The 21,991-nt window shown below is 34.8% G+C and overlaps 1 protein-coding gene across 2 annotated transcripts in view; it reads left to right on the top strand.

Moving 5' to 3' along the window:
* The window catches only part of traf4a (tnf receptor-associated factor 4a), a 48,921-nt gene extending 28,447 nt beyond the window's left edge, over positions 1-20,474 (top strand). The window contains exons 2-8 of one of the 2 annotated variants that reach the window (XR_007829213.1): positions 5,130-5,181; positions 11,107-11,211; positions 11,447-11,608; positions 13,414-13,575; positions 16,353-16,508; positions 18,524-19,922; positions 20,025-20,474. Coding sequence is in view for 1 of the 2 variants with exons in the window: in XM_051129633.1 (XP_050985590.1) it covers positions 5,130-5,181; positions 11,107-11,211; positions 11,447-11,608; positions 13,414-13,575; positions 16,353-16,508; positions 18,524-19,156 (1,270 nt within the window). In the remaining variant the exon portion in view is untranslated. Of the gene's footprint in view, positions 1-5,129; positions 5,182-11,106; positions 11,212-11,446; positions 11,609-13,413; positions 13,576-16,352; positions 16,509-18,523 lie in introns of both variants that reach the window. The other variant, XM_051129633.1, reaches the window with a different exon arrangement.
* The last annotated feature ends 1,517 nt before the right edge of the window (positions 20,475-21,991 follow it).

Genomic DNA, 21,991 nt, shown 5'->3' with positions numbered 1-21,991 from the left:
TTGACAGCCCTAAATATGAGTTAAGGTTAGCGTTAGGGTTAGACTTATTTTTTGTGTGCGGAGCAGATTTAAATGTAAAGATAGGCAGTTTTTTACTGAAAATTTTACTGAATGTGTGCTTACATGAATAAGATTTGATGTTTAAGTGATGGTTTGGAGCAACGTTAGGGTGACTACAAGATGAGAGACTTTTGATGTTTGAGTGAACTATCACTTTAACTCAAATCTGTCAGATCAGCACTCTCGTAAAGTTAAGAGAAAAAATGTAAGAGGTTCCCTCATGCGAGGCTTTCAAAGTGTAGAGAAAGGGCCAGGCATCAAGGGTTTTGAAGTGTTTCTTTTATACTTGCCTTAGCACTGAAGATGAAATGCATTTGCTGATGTTGTCTTTCTTACGCTAATGCTAATACAGCGCTGAAGCATAACAATGAGTCTCAACAAATGAGTCAGTGCCTCAGAGTCAGTCCGAATTAGAGGCGTTCGGCAGATGAATGTATAGCTGCCGGTTTTCTCTTGCTGTCTGGAAAGAATCAGTCTGACAAGCCATTTATTTACATGCTAAGAAATGAGAGTTTCCAGTGTACCTTCCCCACCTCTCTGTCTCATATTTGTTCATCAGTCAGGAGGCGGTTCTCGGTTGTAAATCAGAGCGCATCTCAAAAGCTGAACAGCCCCAGTGGAACCACATTGATGGTCTAGAAATATAGTCCGGCGTGCATTTGCGTTAGTAGGCCTGCCTCTGGTGGGCAATTGATTAACTTTTTCGTTAAAGCCTGATTTATTAATTGCACCCTACTGACACACTGACCTTAATGGATGTGGCTGCCGTCACCTCAGGCGTTAAAGCCCTTTCCATCTGGTCTCCGAATAGACTCGGGACAGTCCATGTCATGTGACTTGTCATTCCCTTTACATTAGGGAAACCATCAATGGAGACATTGTGGCCTTATTTGTTTAAAAGTCAGAAAACAATTTATTATTGAGTTGTTTTGCCTGTCACAAGGTCTCGTGACACAGGAAAATGTATTTTTTTCACTATAAAGACTCAACTCAACTTCAACTCGCCGTGCACTTTTACCTTTAAATAAATTCCCTTATTGCATGTGGCATGGTTAACTATTAAAAATTAGTGGTTCGCTATCATTCAGTCACATTTGACGTTATGTCGACTGACATTAGGGTCCCAAGTGAGACCCCTAACGTCAGTCGACGTAACGTCTCCGTTCCCTCCTTTAGGGAACAAGGGTTACATGCATAATCGAGACGTTATCATCATATAAATCATAAGTAATTACTTGAAATTAAGCTGAAATATACATATATATACATATACATGCACACTGGATAAAAAAAACGTAAACTTATATATAAAGTATTAAAATATTTATTATTTATTATTATTATTATTATTTTTTTTAATATTATTTATTATTTATATTTTTTAGTTTAAATTAAAAACATTTTTAAATTAATTACATTTTTTAATTTAAATTAATAAAACTAAAATATACATACATTATATACACTAGATGAAAAATTATATATGAAAAAATATATATACATATATATATGAAAAACTTAAGGTGAAAATAATATAAACACATGAAGAAAGTAAATATTAAATGTATTTATTATTTATTTAACTTACAATTTTTTTGTTTTCTTATTTTTCTTTTTTTAAAATATAATTTATTATTGGAATTTTTAAATGTAAAATTTTAGTTTACTACTAAAATTACTAAAATTAAACTAAATTTATAATTTAGTTTATTACTAAAATTATTAAAACTAAAATATGCATAAACTAAAGCTAAATATAAATATAAAAAACTAATACAAATGACAAATGCACATAAAATTGCTAAAACTTCACAAAATGTATAATATTAAATAAATTATTATTTCTAATATTAATAATTAGTACACTTAAAAATGATTTTCTTTATAATAATAGTAATTTTGTCCTTTTTTCCATTACAAATACATTTTAAAAATCAAGGTGCATTTGTAGTTGGAAAGAAAAATGACATTACATATTTAATTTTGTTTTCTGAAAAATGTATGAAAATGTACTGTTTTTCCTTTGAATTAAGTAGATTTTTTTTACCTTATTAGCAGAGATTTTTTTCTTGTTTTAGGCATAAACTCACTTAATTTTTATTTATTTATTTATGTTTTTAATCCTAATATCTTAAGTAATTTTGTTTTTCAGGTAAATATATATATTGATTTAAGAAAATTCAGATATTTGTACTGGAAAACAAGACAAAGACAAGACAAATCTGAGTAAGAATATTATTTTGCACACTGTAAAATGATTTTTCAAGTAGCAAATTTAAAAGAAAGATAACTGAAGTACATTTAGCAAGAATGCAGTTTTCAATGTGTTACCAGTTTTCAATGTGTTCTGTGAAAATCAGTTTCTAAGTGAAAATTGTTTCTATGCTGAATGTTTCACACTGTATATAAATAATACAGTGCTTATGTGGCACACACTGTAGTGTCACATTCGTAAGTACAGTTTAATGGCCTCTGTAGGCAGTAGAGGGGCCGTATTAACACATCTCTTGGGACGCGTCCACAGATGGTCTTTTTGGATTCTTCTTATGTAAATAACAGCACTGTACAGTAGGACACAATGACACACACTCACACACCTCCCCCTACGGCCGTCAGCGTGATCTGCAGTCACTTCCATTATTTACCATGTGAATATTTCATGGTGACATCAGTGTTCTGGACGGCCTATGCTGCCAGAGGGGCCCCGCTAATGAGGCACGACGCCCCTCTCAGCTGGTCGCCTCACAGCCGGGATAAATCTCATGTCTTCTTTTTTTCTCCTTTATGTCCCACCACAGCGTCTTTCTCTCAGCTCCTTACGGCAGTGTTGTAAGAAGTTCACAACAAGGGTACATAATTAACCTTCATCCTAGTAAAAAAAGGGCAAAGAGCCCAGATTAGGGCACTCCTCCAGTCAGACAGAAAGTCAATGTTTAGTGGTGCTTGCTAAGGCGTGACTCACTACTACTGGTGCGCATACTTAACAAACCACTAATCCTGAGCATTAGACCTGAGTGAGTAAATCATCATGTGCCATTTGTCCCACAGACATGAATAGTGCTCCTATTTTGTCCCATTGATTTAACTTGTTCAAATAAATGTAATGTAAGTCTTTTTTCCCACTCAGAACTGGACATTATAACTTTCAACTGCAAGTTTTTGTCTTACAATTCTGAATAAATTGTGAGATACGAACTTGTAATTGCTAGAAAAAAGTCAATTGTGAGTTAGAAATTGTAAATATCACACAGTTCTGAGAAAAAAAAATCTGAATTGCGAGATAAACTCACAACTACGAGGAAAAAATTGCAATTCTGAGTTTAAATCCCACAATTCTGACTTTATAACTATAATTGTAACTTTATATTATGCAATTCTGAGTCAGAATTGCATGATATACACTCACAATTGCTAGAAAATAAGTCAGAATTGTGAGATACAGACTCACAGAAAAAAAAGAGGAAAAAAGTCAGTTCTTAGTTTCTACGTTTTTTCTCGCAACTGGGAGTTTTTATCAAAATTGCAAGATACAGACTCACAGTTCTGAGAAAATGTCACTTCTGGGTTTCTAAATTTTGGTTTTGTTTTGTTTTTGCAATTGTGAGTTTATATCCCACAATTCTAACTTTAGAACTCACAACTGGGAGTTTATATCATGCAATTCTCAGAGAAAAAAAAAGTCAGAATTGCGAGATACAAACTCACAATTCTAAGAAAATATCACTTTTTTTTTTTTTTTTTTTTTTTTTTTTTTTTTTTTTTTTTTTTTGCAGTTGCTTTTGCAGTTGTTTATTTCCCACAATTCTGACTTTAGAACTTACAATTGTGAATTTAAATCATGTAAGTCTAAGAAGAAAACTCAGAAATGTGAGATACAAACCGGCAATTCTGAGAAATAAAAGTAAATTCCGACTTTATAACTCGGAATTGTACGTTTATATCACAAAATTCTGAGTTGTGAGAAAAAATCTAAAAAAAGTCAAAATTGCGAGATACAAATTCACAATTTTGAGAAAATTTTGAGTTTTGGGTTTCTGAGTTTTTTTTCTTGCAAATGTGAGTTTATATACCTCATTTCTGACTTTATAACTCGCAACTGTGAAGTTATATCACGTGAGTCTGAGAAAAAAAGTCAGAATTGCAAGATATAAACTCTCAATTCTGAGAAAGAAGAGTCAATTCTGAGAAAAAAAATCTGAATTGTGAGATACAAACTCGCAATTACAAGGAAAAGATTCAGTTCTGAGTTTGAGTTTGAGTTTTGCTCTCGCAATTGCGAGTTTATGTCCTGTAATTCTGACTTTATAACTCGCAATTGTGAGTTTCCATCACGCAATTCTGAAAAAAGTTAATTCGGGGTTTCAGAGTTTTTTTCTTGCATTTGTGAGTTTATATCCCGCAATTTTGACTCTTACTTGGAATTTTAAAGTTTATATCACACAACACAAAAAAAAGTCAGAATTGTGAGATACAAACTCGCAATTGCGAGAAAAAAATTCAATTCTGAGTTTATATCCCACAATTCTGACTTTATAACTCGTAATTCTTAGTTTCCATCACACACTACTGAGAACTGAAATAAACTTGCAAAGTTGTCACAGAATAAGAATATGTGAATAACTCAATTTTAACAGAAGTCTAAATTTAGAGATACAAACTCGCAGTTTTGAGAAAAAAGTCAATTCTGGGTTTCTACGTTTTTTTTTTTTTCTTGCAATTGCTAATTTACGTCCCACAACTCTGACTTTATAACTTGCAATTGCAAGTTAATATCTATATAATGTATGCACTTACCTTTTCTAATTTTTTATTTAGTGGCGGAAAACAGGCTTCCATAGTATACACATGTATTTAAAAAAAAATGTTAAAAATTTTTATTTTGACGACTGGTCTCACCACTTATGTTTTCTTTAGAAAATCTTGTTTCCTCTTGCAATTTATTTTCAGATGCTTTTACACTGAAACTGCTGTTTATAACAACCTCGAACTGAATCCATTATTTATCTGATTTGTTGTGTACTGCTAGTTAAAGTTGAAAATACATCTTTCCCTTTTTTTTCTGCTTGCAGTGAGGGGGTCTTCAAGTGCCCGGAGGACCAGCTCCCACTGGATTACGCCAAGGTAGTAATGCACTCCGCACTAATCTCTCATCCATTCTGCTCTAAACCAGATTACAGATCAATCTCCCACAGTCATTTACATCCCTGTAGCATAGAGTGGAGTTACAGAGGCCTTTATTCACCGTACAACTTTTTCTGAGTAGCTCTGAGAGAGTGAACGAAATGCTAATGTGTCAACAATAGCAGGCTATGTTTGTGAGTCACTGACTGCCCCGGGCGCTCGGCCTGCGTCCACGCTTCTCAAACCACCAGAGTAATCACACTAATGAACTACCACAGGCCACTCATTTTCCTGGGAATGTCTAAAGGAAGGAAGGAAGAAAGAGACAGAGATGCCACATAGATTAGTTTGGAATATGACAGAATATATTTGATGCTGCTTTAATGCGGCAGTGTGCTCTTTCTGCACCACTAAATGGAACATTTATGAATATATAAATAAAGTTGTTTGGGCAAAATTTATTTCTTTATAATGGCAATGAATGGCTGTTGAGATTTTGAAGTCCAATAAAGTGCATCCATCCATCATAAAAATACTCCACACTGCTCCAGGGGTAAATAAAGGCTTTCTGAAGTGAATTGATGTGCTTGTGTAAGAAAAATATCCATATTTAAAACTGTAATCACTAGCTTCCGCTAACTTGTATGTGCATTCACAAGAGAGTAGCGTTTCAGCAGATGACGTAGGTGTAGTGTAAGCTCTGGTGAGAATATGCTAGCACTGTTAATTTTGACAGCAAATTTTGATCTAGTTTTAGTCATAGTCTTTTGACTAAAATGCCATTTAGTTTTAGTCATATATTAGTCGTCTGAACGGTTTTTAAAATTTTTGTCGACTAAATCTACAGTAGATATAGTCGTCTAAAATCTAATTGGTTTAGTTACAGTGTAATGCATTTATTAAGCATTTCTCTAGAATTACCAAACTCATTGTATAGGTTTGATATTAAGGTTTTATCATGATATACACAGATTTAACTGCTGTGACATGCAACATGCCTTTATATTAAAATTAAATGAAATCACTTCTCATAAAGAAACAAGAACATGATCTTCAATAAAATACAAATGGTTATATAGGCTAATTATGCATTCTTTATAACATCTTGTTTACCACATTCTTCATTTCTTCAAGCAAACATATGCCACAGAGAATGGCAACTAAATTAGGCTGCTGTCCCTTTAAAACCGAATGTACAGATGCAATCAGTGTTGCCAAGTCCGTAGTTTTCCCGGCGAATTGGGCTACTTTAACACTGTTGCCGTGGGTTGTTTTTGATGTCCTCGGGTTTAAGCAACCCCAGTAACGTCATATTTAGCCCTTGGAATGCAAATTTCAAAGGGGAACCCCGACAACAGGGTTGCCAGAGTTTAACAACAAAACCTGCCCAACTGCTACTCAAAACGAGCCCAAAACTATCCCAATCGCATTTCGTGGGGGTCCCATGGTAAAAATCGCATTCAGGGGAGTAAAATACATTTTTTTTTGGTGAGGTTCCCCTGGTAAATTTGCATTCTAAGGGCTAAATATGACATTATTGGGGTCGCTGACATCAAAAAAACTTTAACACGTGCAGCAGCAGTGTTAAAGTAGCCCACAGGAGAACCGCTGATTTGGCAACACTGCCTGACAAAAAAAAAAAAAAGTGTATTTTACAACCCTTACTGTGAATTTTTTTATTTTTTTTTAAATGGGGGACCCCCTCGAAATGGGCTAGTTTTGGGCTAGTTTTGAGTAGCAGTTGAGTGAGTTTTCTTGTGAAGACCTGGCAACCCTGGATGCAATGCACTGAAACACGTCCGATATTCTCCCAACTGTTAACGTTCACCCAAGACATAACCTAGTGTGTTAACGTGACTACTTGTCAAAACGGACAATTCAATATAATTTTGTGTGTATTCCTCCTTTCATAAGATGCGAACGAGTACTCATGCGTTGTGTGAGAGGCGCTGCGTCAGTGTCTGCGCTCAGAAAACTCTTTTGCATCGTCAGTTTAAATTTATCCATGTCTGCTCTTCTCTTACTCCCAGATATTGACATTTTTGAATGTTTTATGAGACATGCAGCAAATGTATGCTAGCTTATGTCCTGCCAGATAGATATGATATAGTACATCTATCCTCCTAACTACGCAGCAGTTTCGTTCTGAATGAATCTCTTCCCAAATCATCCCTCCTTAACATTTTCGTTTTATTTTTTATTCGTTGATGAAAACGTCAATAGATTTTCGTCATAGTTTTGGTCATTCTAAACGAGTTTTAGTTTTGTTATCGTCTCGTTTTTGTTGGTGAAAAAATGTCGTTGACGAAAATTATTCATCAACGAAATGAACACTGTATGCTAGTCTTTACAGCAAAGGAAAACCAATCTCCTCTAAGCTTATATTGAAATCGTGCAACATTTTTCTTTACAAATCCTTGTTTTGCATTTCTAATTTGTGATAGGTGTTCTGTTTTGTACACACGCACATACCTGGTTGAAACTCACTGAAGTATGGCCAAAATGTGTTGCGTTTATAAAAGAGAGTTTAAAAGTGATTAAGGGTTAATCTCTTCATATTAATACAGTAGCCGCCTCCTCCTCCTCCTCCTCGCAAAATATTTCAGTTAGGCAATTATACTCTGCGCTTCAGCTAATCTGCACCATGCCACATTAAAGAAAGAATTTCACCAAATCTTTAATTAAAGTATTGGCTAATTTTTCATCGTGCTCTTTAGTTAATTAATCAGGTTGAGCTGGGAAATACGCCATAAGTGTCGGCGTTCATTAAAGAGTAATTTTTCTCATGCGGTGCCCTAGAGAGTGAGCTTATGAAACCTCCGAGTGCTCAGAAGATGATGAGCGTACCTTTAATTTAACAAGAGTGATTTTACAGTCAAATCAGTGGCATAAATTCATCTCACACTTACCCAAATTTCCCTATTACTGTTCTCTTTAAAAACCCGCTGTAACATCTGAGTCATCTTCTCCTGCGGTGTGTTTGACAGGCTTCTGTAAGAGCACATGCACAAAGTTAAACCTGTTCTGTGTTGGAAAGAGCTTTAGCGCACTAATCCGTTGAAGCTGTGATTTGCATGAAGTCGGCGGGATAACTCTACTCATCCTGGAAAGCCTGGAGTGCCGCAAGAGCGTCTGATGCTCATGAGGCCTGAACGCACACAATTATTGCACAAACAGTCATTTTTAAAAACCTGACGGCCGCCCACAGATTACCCATCCACCTCTGCACGGCTGCTGTTCAGTACCTGTCTTTGCTTGTTTGAGGTGGGGTTCACCCCACGTCTCTGGTCTCTGATACACCTCTGTCAAATCTATAGTTTCAAAGTAGCAACCAACCATTTTTGGTGTATTTTTAGTTCTTTATATAATTCGTTGTTTTTTTTATCTACAAATCTTCTGTGAATTCTCAGCCGTCGTGTGTACGGCAGGATGGCACAGTTGGGAGAGTTTATCTTGGTGTGCCAGAAAATCTGTCAATGAAAATGAATGTGTGTGTGTGTGGCTGGGAGGGTGAGGCGGGGGGGGGGAGACGGCTCCATATGGGACTACATGGGTGGCGAAGGGCTGCGTCTGCAGTGCTGTCGTTACGCTGCAGATCTGTGTGTGTATGTAAATCCTGCTGGCAGGGGATTTGGGCTGATTGGATGGAGGAGCGTCTCATCCTTTATCGACTTTATGGATGAAGGGAAGTTGCAATAGCCTCTGGATCTAACGTACAAACACAGACGCACGTGTACGCGCTCGTCTCACGGGGCTCTGGTTGAGGTCGTCCATTACTGTGCAATTTAATTTGATTGTGCAGCAGTGTTTTTTACGTTTTTTAATAATATAATAATATAAAATCATTAGCATGCAACTGACTGTGATTTACTGCATTTTAAACTTGAAAACATTTAAACTAATTTTTATTACTTTTGGTCAGTTTACATATGTCAGATGCTTTCTGTATAAATTATGTGGATTATAGCTGTAGTAGTTCATCAAATTATGATCAACTGATGCAAAAGTGCATTATAACCAGGTGTTTTTAGAGATAATTCAGGTATGTGGATTCCAGTCTAGCACTTAGACCAGACATACTAGGAATTGCATTGCGAAAACTACATTCATCACAGTTTTTGTGGCTGTGTTTGCATCATTATCTAATTTGAAGAATTTTTATTACTGAATCAGGTGCTAAAGCAATTGAAACAATTCATTATTTGTGAATTTCCCCCACCAAATGTATCTGCCTCAAAGAAATATTATTACTATTATTATTATTTTGCATTTTAGTTTCTGTGCAGAATGTCATATCCTAAAATCTGCATAGAAAAAGAATATAAATATTTATATTTTGAACCTAATTATTAGCAGGTGTCTATACTGAAATTTTGTCAAAATCACCAAAACTGGTTGTGATTTTATGCACAAAAAATGGCACAAAATGAAAATAAAAAATTATTATTATTATTATTATTATTATTAATTATTATTAGCATTAGCATGCAGAATTTCTATGTGGAATCCCAAAATCTGCAAAAAAAAAAAAAAAAAAGTGTTTTGCCAAAATCACAAAAACTGGTTTTGATTTTAATTTATTCCAAAAATAAAAGTGAAAAGTCTAAATATCCCCAGTTAAAAATACACTTCTAGGAAAAAAAAAAACTTCTTCTCTGGCACAAAATAGAAATAAAAATCTGTTTAAAGTACAGATAAAAATGTATTTACTGCAATGTAATTTTATTATTAGTAGTATTTTATTTATACATATATATATATATATAATTTTTTTTTTTTTTTTTTTTGCGTTTTTGTACAGAATTTCTATGTGATATCCCAAAATCTGCATAAAAATGTGTATTTAGCCCAAAACCACAAAAACTGGTTTTGATTTTAATTTATGCAAAAAAAGAATTTGGCATAAAATAGAAATAAAAATCTGTTTGAAGTACATATGAAAATGTGGGTGAGAAAATGTGTACTTATTATTTAGCATTTTCTGTGTGATATCCTAAAACCTGCACAAAAATATCTGTATTGTATATATAATATCTGTTATTATTAAGTGTCACTGGTTTAAAATCACTGGTTGTGACTTTATTTTATGGGGAAAATGCAAATAAATCAGTTTTCCATCCCAAGTTAAAAAATACACTTCTAGGAAAATTGGCACAAAATAAAAATAAAAATTTGTTTAAAGTAAAGTAAAATGTATCAACGACAATGATTGTATTATTATTATTATTATTACTTTGCATTTTGGTTTCTGTGCAGAATTTCTGTGATATCTCAAAATCTGCAAAAAAAAAAAAAAAGTGTATTTGAAACATTATTATTGGCAAGTGTCTGAATTGACACAAAATAATGCAAAATAAAATAAAATACGTTTCCATCCTAAGTTAAAAAAAATACACTTCTAGGAAAATTGGCACAAAATAGAAGTACAGATGAAGATGTATCTACTGCAATGAATTTTTTTTATTAATCTTTTGCATTTTGGTTTCTGTGCAGAATTTCTGTGTGATATCCCAAATTCTGCATAAAAATATGTGCATTTGGAACCTTATTATTGACGAGTGTCAGTATTGACTCAAACTCTCTGTCAGAATCACAAGATATCACTGAAAATGATGCATTTTAACATTTTGATGTGAACATTTAAACATTTTGGTGTGCAGTTTAATGGTCATTTAGTGCTGTCATTTCCGAGCACTCAAGTACTCACGCCCATCCTTATGTCTGACGTGACGTTTGCTGTAATTATATCAACAGACAATCCCCTTTTAGCGTGGGAGAAGCCACAGGCCTATGCTGTGTCTGAGTTAATAAGTGAGCGTTTAAATCCAGGCCTCTGTCCTGTCCTTGAGTGGTTAATATATGAGTGTGTTTGAAGAGAGGAGACAACGTTGATTAATGTGTCCTTGGTGTAATGGTGTGTTATAGATCTATCCTGACCCTGAGCTGGAGCAGCAGATACTGGCACTGCCCATCCGCTGTATTCACAGTGAAGAGGGCTGCCGCTGGACCGGCCAGATGAAACAGCTACAGGTAATAATGCTTTTCACGTTTTATATTTTTCGATTCTTTCAAAAAATAGTAGTATCCCAACATCGACTAATTGACAGTAGCCATTGACTTCCATAGTATGAAGAGAAAAAAACACTATGGAGGTCAGTGGGTACCAGCAACTGTTTTGGGTGAACTAGGTATATTTGGCCTAAAAATGAAAACTCTGTCACTGTAAATATACACTACAAAGCATACTTGTCTGTTTCTTTTCCAGAGCCACTTCTCGACTTGCGCCTTCAATGTGATTCCCTGTCCCAACCGCTGCTCCGTCAAGCTGACGCGCAGAGACCTGCCCGAGCACCTGCAGCACGACTGTCCCAAACGCAAGGTCAAGTGTGAGTTCTGCGGGAGCGAGTTCACAGGAGAGGCCTACGAGGTACTGCGGTCAAATCAAATCTGAGACATGTTTGAGAAAGCCAACATAACTCATCTACATTTTAAGCTTCAAGCTTCTTGTGTTTCTTCCTCTCATGAGCCAAAATTTAAACACTACCCCTTCCTAGAGCTTTAACGCTACAATCACCAAACTTGGGTCAGACCTTCAAACTGGTCTGACCTGGTGTGCTATATCTTTTCTAACTAATCCGACTTACGGTTTTCATAAACCAGGCTATCAAAATGCATATACTCTTCTTACACTTATGGTGTATTTAAAGGATTCATATATAATGTACTCACCACCTTGTCATCCAAGATGTTCATGCCTTTCTTTCCTCAGTCGTAATGAAATCGTTTTTTGAGGAAAACATTTCAGGATTTTTCTCCATATAAATGAACTGGTATGGTGTCCCGATTTTGAACTTACAAAATGCAGTTTAAATGCGGCTTCAAACGATCCCAAATGCAGTTGTAAACAATCCCAGACAAAAAAAAAAGGGTCTTATCTAGCGTAACAATCGTTATTTTCATAAAAATAATACAATTTATATACTTTTTAATGTCAAACGCTCGTCTTGTCTCACTCTGCCTGAACTCTGTGTTTTTCCGGTTCATGACAGTTAGGGTATGTCGAAAAACTCCCATTTCATGTTCTCCCTCAACTTCAAAATCGTCCTATATCGCCGTTTTACCTTTTTTGTTAAGGGTGTTTGATCTTCTTTGCATGTTCTCTTTGCAAAGACTGGGTCGGTACTTCGGCAGCGATGTAGGATGATTTTTAAATGATTTTTGAAGTTGAGGGAGAAAATACGATTGGAGTTTTTCGAAATACCCTAACTGTCTTGAGTCAGAATACACAGAGTTCAGGGAGAGCAAGGCAGGATGAGCGTTTGAGAATAAAAAGTGTTTAAATTGTATTTTTTAAAATGAAAATAACCGATTGTTTCGCTAGATAAGACCCTTCTTCCTCGGCTGGAATCATTTACAACCGCATTTGGGATCGCCTGAAGCCACATTTAAACTGCATTTTGGAAGTTCAAAATTGGGGCACCATATCAGTCCATTACCTGTTTTATTGAGTGAACCTGCATCGCTCTATTGTTTGGTATATTAGCTTTTTGGATGCATTAGTGTATTAGCAAAGACATATTATTTGATCACTGCCTGTGTGTGCTCTATAACAAGCATTTCTAGACAAAGAAAGAGGCTTGTGTGCTTCTCCACGTGGTGTAATTCTGAAATGTGTGAAATTGTTATTAGCATATTGGCAGCTTGATCTCGTAGTAGCACAAGAAGCTGCGGTTGGTTGCTAATATAGTGGCACTCCTATTTTTACAATACAAACTAATACTAAAGAAAACCTCACAATGTATAAAAGAGACTATTAAGCCCTTTTATTGCATTTTATGGGAATCTTTCTTTTGTGTTTTGAGGGCAGGCTGCAAAATTGCACTAAATTGTTGCAGTCTATAATTAAATAACCATTTTATTTGCTATTTACTGCTTTATAAGTGGTGTTTTTGCGTCATGAAAGTGCTTGCAAGGCAGATATGATGTAACACAAACATTCTAATTAAGGCTGGAATACGGTATATGACGTTTGCCCTAATTTGCACTCTGGGCGAGTCGATGCTTGTTGCCAGATTTTGGACAGTCAGAACTGATGGTCACAGACTTTAAAGGGATAGTTGACACAAAAATGAAAATTCTGTCATCAATTACTCACCCTCAAGTAGCCGCTGTTATCTTTAGGAAATGCAAATCTAGTTTCTTTTCTTACTCTGACATCTCCTTTTCTCTCAGAACCACCAGGGCATCTGTCCGCAGGAGAGCGTGTACTGTGAGAACAAGTGTGGCGCAAGAATGATGAGGAGACTATTATCCCAGCACACCATGACAGAATGCCCCAAACGCACGCAGCCCTGCAAGTACTGTGGGAAGGAGTTCGTCTACGACACCATCCAGGTGAGCGACACGACACAACAAATCATTCAGCACTGTGAAGGGCTTTCAGCTGTGGCCTTGCATCTGTACGACAGAAAAATGGATGCTAATAGTGTTTGTTTGTTGATCTTTCTGTGCCCGTCCAGCAGCGGGTGTGAATGGAACAGTAGCCGCTCAGTGGTGAATTAAAGGGGTTTTGAGGCTGCACAGGGTGGGATGGCAGTGGGCCGGTGACTACATAAACGCTGGCTTTCATAGTAGATTCTGGGTTTGGTGCCAACCACAGCTTGGGCTGGACTAGCTTCTTTTTTTAACACCTGCGTTCACACACATAGAGGTATATACATGCTGAAAACACTGTGAGATTCAGCGGCCTGGCTCATGCACACAAACGCTCTGTTCCAAAACCTAGTGCGCTGCCTCGCTACATCTGTCATTGAACCTTGTAAGTGACTCATTTAAAGCTCTCTGCAAGAGAGACTAGACTTGTAAGTGATTTCAGTGGATTCTGATGTTAGCATGCCGCTAAGCTAACAGATTGATAGCATACAATTCATAGCATGCTAATATTTTGAACTAAATTACACTAAATAGGCAGTGAGATTAATCAAAATGAAACCATATCTCTGTGTGCCTTAGTGTGATTTTTAAATCTCGAAGGTTGCAATTTAATTAAATGTATAGAAAGCATGTTTCAGAGTCGAGCTTGGCACTGTGTTCATTTACACGTGCGCAGCTCATGATCGGTTTTCAGTATCTTAAGAGTGGCTCGGTTCACAGTAAATGTTGCTCCGCCTTTTTTTTTTTTTTTTAATATATTGTATTATTATTTTTTTTTTTGTATTTTTTGTATTTTGTCTATTATTTTATTTGTTTGTTTGTTTGTTTATTTTTGACAAAATGAAAGCTCAGTGGTTTAATATTTGAAAATGCAGAAATGAAGCTATAAATATTAGTATTGTAATTTCTAGCTTTAGTTTAAAATTAAATTAATACTAGATTATTTTTCTTAAATATTTTTATATTTTACATTAACCTAGTAATAAATTAGTTATAAAGTTATAAAACTATTATTATTAAAATATTATTTTATTTTAGTAATAAATAAATTTCATATTTTAGTAACAATAAAATCATAAATAATAACATTATTATTATTATTATTATTATTATTGTCATGCTTCACATGAACTCTTTGGACCTGCTTTAAGAAAGTTATTTATTTGTTTTTTTGTTTTTGTTTTTTAAAAAAAATGAAAGCTTAGTGGTTGAACATTTGAAAATGCAGAAATAAAGCCATACATTTTAATAATGTAATTTTTAGTTTTACTGTAAAATGAAACTATTATTTTTCTTAAATATTATATTTAACATTAAACTATTATATATATATATATATATATATATATATATATATTAAATTAGAGTATTATAAACTGTTATTATTAAAATATTATTTTATTTTAGTAATAAATTAGTTTAATATTTGTAGTAACAATAAAATCATTAATAACAACAACATTTATTATTTTATATATATTTTATTTTAACTAAACAAAAATATTTGTTGCACCGCATGAATTCTTTGCATTTGCTTTTTGTTTTATTTTATTATTTATTTTAGTTTTGTTTATTTTTTATTCTACTTTATTATTTTATGTGCTTGTTTTTTACAAAATGAAAGCTCAATGGCTGAACATTTGAAAATGCAGAGTAATTATTAGTATAGTAATTTATAGTTTTACTGTAAAATGAAATCATTACTAGATTATTTTACAAAATATTTTTATATTTAATCTATTACAGATATTTTAATAATAAATTAGTTTATTATTAACGATTATTGTTAAAGTTTAATCAATAAATGTTTAATATTTTAGTAACAATAAAATCATAACAACAACAAAATAATAATTATTACTATTATCATTTTTTATTGTAACTAAACAAAAATATTAAATGAATTTATTCAAAACTATTGTAATATTTATTATTTTAGTCATTTTGATACATATATATTATCACAAAATTCAAAAAGCTCTACAAACAGCAAACCGAACCTGAAGTTTTTTATTATTATTACTTAAATCAAATTTTCACATTCACATTTTTTATCAGAAAATTTCGACACGTAATTCCGAAAATGATATTTTCTTTCCCAAAATCGTGCAGACTCAACACTGAACTAAATTTGTTGGAACTTTTCAGTATCACATTAACAATTTGTGTATTTTTGTTAATAATTATTCATTTGTTTAGTAATAATTAACTTGTAATAATTCTACAATGCATTTCTATGGATACACACAATGCCTCACAATTTGGTTAAAATGAGGGATCTTAGGAGGCGGCATAATTAAGTGGCCTGCCTTTTAGAGCATCCTTTATGTTGTAAACACCTTTGATACCACTGCCTCCGTAGGTACCCGAAGGTTTTAGAAAACAGAAAAACTGGTTTAATGTCCACATACAGAGGAGGATTTGTATGATTCTGGTGCGTCATTTCCTACTTCGTGACTAATATTTGACCTACGCTTTAATCCAAAGCCTCAATATTTATCAGTATTTGTTTCCTGGGAGCCGAAGCCCTGACTTTGATGTTGCTAGTGTCACGCTCCAGCAGTTGAGCCACAAGAACACGAGCGCAGCGGCTCTTATAGATGATCTCATGATGATTTCATGAATCCATGCATATTTTAGTTGTCACGCCTCAGTGCTCAAGCTGTTATTGCTCAAGAAATCACAGCGCAACCTACAGATTCACGTCAATGCTGACTCTTTTGCCTTTCATCCCTCAGAACCATCAGTACCACTGCCCTCGCTTTCCCGTGCAGTGTCCTAATCAGTGCGGCACCCCGAACATCGCACGTGAGGATCTGGCCAACCACGTGAAGGAGAGCTGTGGCAGCGCGCTGGTCCTCTGCCCCTTTAAGGAGGCCGGCTGCAAACACAGAGTGAGTCCTGTGCTATAACTTCACTCAATTCCTCTGCTGCCCAATGCAGTTTTCCTTCCTCTACACCTGTAAAAACTGTGTTTGTGTCAGGAAGAAATTTCTTTGAAGCTTATAGTAAAAGACCCTTTTTAAGGATGGGGTGTCTGCTGTGAGATTTCATCTTTGCTAGTTTTTGAGATCAAGGGAGTTTGGGGAAATTTTATGTTTTATGCATTTTGCAGGCGGCACTGTCAACAACTTTATGTGTCATGTTTCCAGTCTCATGTCTTTACTTGCAGTAGTTAGACCTGAGAGTGTGGAGGAATAGCAGTGCTACTTAAAAGTAAAAGAAATTATTAATTTATCATTTAAAAATGCAAATAAGTCATTTTTAAATGAACAAATAAATCAACATTTAAAACATTTGTTTAATTTATCATGTTAAAAAAAAATACTTAATTGATTTATTTACATTTTTATTTTTTAACTAATGCATTGAAATATTTAAGCAAATGTAACAGTAAGATAATTTTAAAAATCACTGACAAATAGACGTAGTACAACTGTTTACATAATTCATGTTTAAAATTCTGTTAATCAGTAAAATAATTAAAAAATTATAAAAATGGAAAAACATTAAAGAATCCCTTTTCAAATTGACAAATAATCAACAAATAAACTGTTTATTTTATTAATCAGAAAGTTTTGTAAATATTTTATATTTTTAAATGTTGCATTTAAAAATAATGTATACATTTATTAGTTACATTTGACAACATTTTATTATTTGACAGTAAATAAATAGTTATTTTAAATATGCCTGCTTATCGATTTTTAAAGTGATTTATTTATTTATATTTTTATTTTTTATTAATACATTGAACAATGTAGTTAAATGTAGCAAAAAAATATTAACAGTAAATAATCACTCTTCAAACTGACAAATAAACATACATATTTAAAATGTTTTTTTTAAAAACAGAAAAAATTAATTTTAAATGTTTTATATTTTTAAATGTTGCATTTAAAAATAATTTATACATTTATTAGTCACATTTGACTACATTTTATTATTTGACAGAAATTAAATAATTTTAAATATGCCTGTTTATTAATTTAAAAAGTGATTTATTTTTTATTTACATTTTATTAATTCATTGAAAATGTAGCAGTAAAATAAACAGTAAATAATTCATCAGTCTTTATTTTATTACTACATTTTATTATTTGACAGAATAATAATAATGAATCGTTTATTAATAATAATAATAATAATAATAATAATAATAATGCATTATTTTAAATATGTCTGTTTATTTATCAATTTGAAAAGTAATTTATTTATTTTTTTATTTACAGTTTTATTTTTCATTAATGTAGCAGTAAAATAATAACAGTACATAATTAATCACTTCAAATTGCCAAAAAAACAAATGTTTATTAAAAACAGAAAATGTCATTTGTAACTGTTTTGTAGTTGTACATGTTGCATTTAAAAATAATTTATCAATTTATTTGTTACTTTTGACTTCTATTATTTGATAGAAATTAAATAATTTTTTAAATTGTTTATTTATGAGTTTAAAAAGTGACTTATTTCTTTATTTACATTTTTTCTTTTTCACAATACATTGAACAATGAAGGTAAATGTAGCAGTAAAATAATAACAGTAAATAATCACTCACAAGTGCAAACTGACAAATAAACAAGCATATTTAAAATAGTTTGTTTAAAAACAGAGAAAAAAAGAATGTTGCTTTTAAGACATATTTATCAATTTATATAATAATTACCTACAGTACGTCTTTTTAACATGACTTTAAAAAGTCTATTTGTCTGTTTAAAAAAAATATATATTTATTTACATTGATTTTGTTGTTTTATTACACTGATACATTGAATTATTAATGCATTGATTTGTGCCAAATTAAATATAATGTCTATAATGAAGATCAAGGTCTATAGTTATATGCTAATAGTCTCATGTAGATAAAAAACCGCAAGCAAATTGACACTATGCTTCTCTGATTTTCAGTGCCCAAAGATGGCAATTGGACGACACCTGGAAGAGAGCACAAAGTCCCACCTGACCATGATGTGTAATCTGGTGGGACGGCAGCGGCAGGAGATCATGGAGCTGCGACGTGAAATGGAGGAGCTGTCGGTGAGCCACGACGGCGTTCTCATCTGGAAACTCACCGACTACTCACGCAAGCTGCAGGAGGCCAAACTGCGCAACAACCACGAGTTCTTCAGCCCGCCCTTCTACACGCACCGCTACGGCTACAAGCTCCAGGTGTCGGCCTTCCTGAACGGCAACGGCAGCGGCGAAGGCTCGCACCTGTCCATCTACATCCGCGTACTGCCCGGCGAGTACGACAACCTGCTGGAATGGCCCTTCTCCTACAAGGTGACCTTCTCCATTCTGGACCAGAGCGACCCGTCGCTGTCCAAACCTCAGCATATCACGGAGACCTTCAACCCCGATCCCAACTGGAAAAACTTCCAGAAACCGTGCAGCAGCCGGAACTCGCTGGACGAGAGCACGCTGGGTTTCGGCTACCCCAAGTTCATCTCGCACGAGGAGATCAAGAAGAGGAACTACATCCGTGACAACTCCATCTTCCTCAAAGCTTCCATAGAGATCCCGCAAAAAATCATGGCCTGAGGCTGTTCGAGTGACGATCTGTCTTGACGTACGACCCTGTTTCCTGTCAGAAACTCTACTGAAAGAGCTCGTCTGTCCGGTTTCTCGACTGGGACCCACGTAGAAGTGTTTTCGCAAAGTCATCACTTTTTGGATTTGCTTTCTAACACTCTCTTCCTCAAACTACAGCAACGCCTTTGGACATTCAGTAGTGCCTAGAACATTTAATTTAAATGTTATTTTTCAAGCACGATTTATGTTTTTTCTCTCACAGATGTCAAGTAAACAATCGAAGCGGACTGTGAAAGGCTAATCGGAAGCTTTGCACTTTGAGACTTTGGTTCTTTGAAGATTGCTGATTTTTTTTTACTCGCTTTCGCCCGGCATCGGTCCTCACGAAAGAAAACTCAACAGAACTTGAACTCGTTTTATGTAAACTAACAACAACAACGGCTGTGAACTAAATGTAGCTTAACTCGCTCTAGCGGTTTTCAGACTTGTTCGGTGCATTGTAGTACTTGTTTTTTAACATTAGGACCGATTCCCGAGGTGCTAAAGCTTTTTTGTTACTGTACGATGGAAACGACGAATTTTTCGGATCGAAAGCCATGCGAGAGGTTGTTTACATTCAATCTGTGAGGATCTACGATGCGGACCAGTTTGTTTTTGTTGTTTTTTTTTGTACTGTAACCTGTATTCTTAACCAGCGTGTGAGGGCTTGTTGCGTTGCGGCGGATGGACGAGCGAAAGGAACCAAATTTTTTTAATATGTGAAAAAAACATAAATGTGAGCAACCTGTTTGTGTCATAAACGGAGGGTGATTTCGAATGTGAACTCTGGACTCACATGCTGAGTTGATTCTTTCTGTTCTTTGTCTTACTCTGGCAGATGATGAATAGAAAGGTGCGGGCACTCGCGACGGCCGCCCGTAAGCGCGTCGAGTGCGAGGGCGTCCTATTCGAGCGGCGCCGGTAGCCATGGTTACCCGTGCCTGTTAGAGCAGCATGTGAACGAGAAGAGAGTTCTTCCATGTGCCTGAGGAAGATGAGCCTTGTGCAATATGGCTGCCATTGCTCCATACAGACCAGTGGAGGACTTTGTTGATACTTACTATATATTATATGTGAATACTAATAAGAAAAAAATGCAAAAGCACATTCTTCTTCACATTTAATCTCGCTACGATACCAGCTAATATTTTGCAATGATTTTAAGAAAACCTGGAAAAGTGAAAAAAAAGACATTTTTTGCTAAGATTCTGTATTTTACAAGGTACTTCAGACGTTTTCTACAACACTTTTTGGCGATGAGTTTCGGGGCTGTACGTTGACGTTTTATGGACCCTTTTTATGTTCCTCCTCTGTGGCATTTGATCGGTCGTTTTGTTTTCGTCTGGTTTGGATTTTGCATATTATGTCTGTATTATTTCCTCTTGAGAAGTATTTATTTTACAGCGCCATGGCATAAGCTTGACAAGAAGTGGTGCAGATGTTTTTATATGTTGATTTGATGATTGCTTGTCGAATATCACTTGAAATAAAACTATGTCTACAAGATCTGGTGTTGTCTCTTGTAAGCCTTCTACAGACTGCACGATTTTAGCAATCCTATAAGATCATTGCAAATCACACTGTGCGACATGGATAATAAACTAATAAACTTGGGTACGACATGCATGTAGACTGTACGATGAGGACACCTAATGACTTGTATGTTACGACGCATGTACCTATAAAAGAGTAAAACATCATCAGCATGCGCTAGTGGTAAATAAATCAATAAGCCCCAGGAAGCCGTGGTTTACAGTGAATTTATAACCGCAAAGGGGTGTTGTTGGGTATGATGCGAAGCGGGGTCAGTCTGACTTTTAACCTGAAGAAAGCTTTGCATTTCCAGTGTCCAGTGTTTCTAGTCAAATTAGCATATATTCTGAGTTGATAATCTAATGTTAAACCTATTAAAATGTTTTTAAAAAGCACATGGCTCCATAGCGCCATCACTTTGCAATGTCGCAATGACGGTCATTTGTCAGTGCCTCACTCCTCAAAGTTTAATGAATATGTAAATGACATGAAGCTACCGACGTTATCTACATTAAAAACAGATAGGCGGTATTTGAATGGGTTCCTATGGAGACCGGAACAGAAGAGCATCCAATCGGAAGTTAGAATTCGTAATGGTGGCGCTCATCGTTTACTCTGGAAAAAGGGTTGTGGCTAGAAGGAATACAGCTCCGACCAGAAACTAACAATGAAATTAATTTTTCTACCTATTAGATTGTTGATTTATTAACGTCTACACCTACCCCAACCCTAAACGTAGCCCTATAATACAACAGTATTATTGTTGTACAGTGTGACAAAAATAACGTTAGACTGATGTGCGCATGCCCAGTAGCCACAGCTGTATCCCTTCTAGCCTTGACCAGGACAAAGGTCTATACTACGGGGCGTTGAATGCTTGAATCTGATTGGCTGATGAACGGTCTAAAGGTGTGCATTATTTTCAGGAAAGTGCAAGGCGAATATAGTTCCAGACAACTCTTGACCGCATTACATGTCTATATCACTTCGCCACATGATTTCAGTTATTTCAAAGGTCCTACACCCTAAAACAGCAAAATAACCAAAACCCACAATGACACTGGCCAAGCAAATAAATACAGTAAACAATAGGACAAAAAGGACAGATTATTTACATTTATTATGTACGGAAAGCACATACTCTATTGCTTTCACTCTCCCTTAACTTACAGATGCACACACATACAGTTTTCAAACGATTAAGAACTTAAAAACTACATGACATTTTTCACAAGGGAGGTAACAACAGCGCTGTTCCTTAAGAAAATGAAC

The sequence above is a fragment of the Labeo rohita genome, chromosome 15 (genome assembly GCF_022985175.1).
Source record: "Labeo rohita strain BAU-BD-2019 chromosome 15, IGBB_LRoh.1.0, whole genome shotgun sequence".
Taxonomy (NCBI): domain Eukaryota; kingdom Metazoa; phylum Chordata; class Actinopteri; order Cypriniformes; family Cyprinidae; genus Labeo; species Labeo rohita.
The sequence above is the reverse complement of the archived record's forward strand: the minus strand, read 5'-3'. Positions and strand labels throughout refer to the sequence as shown.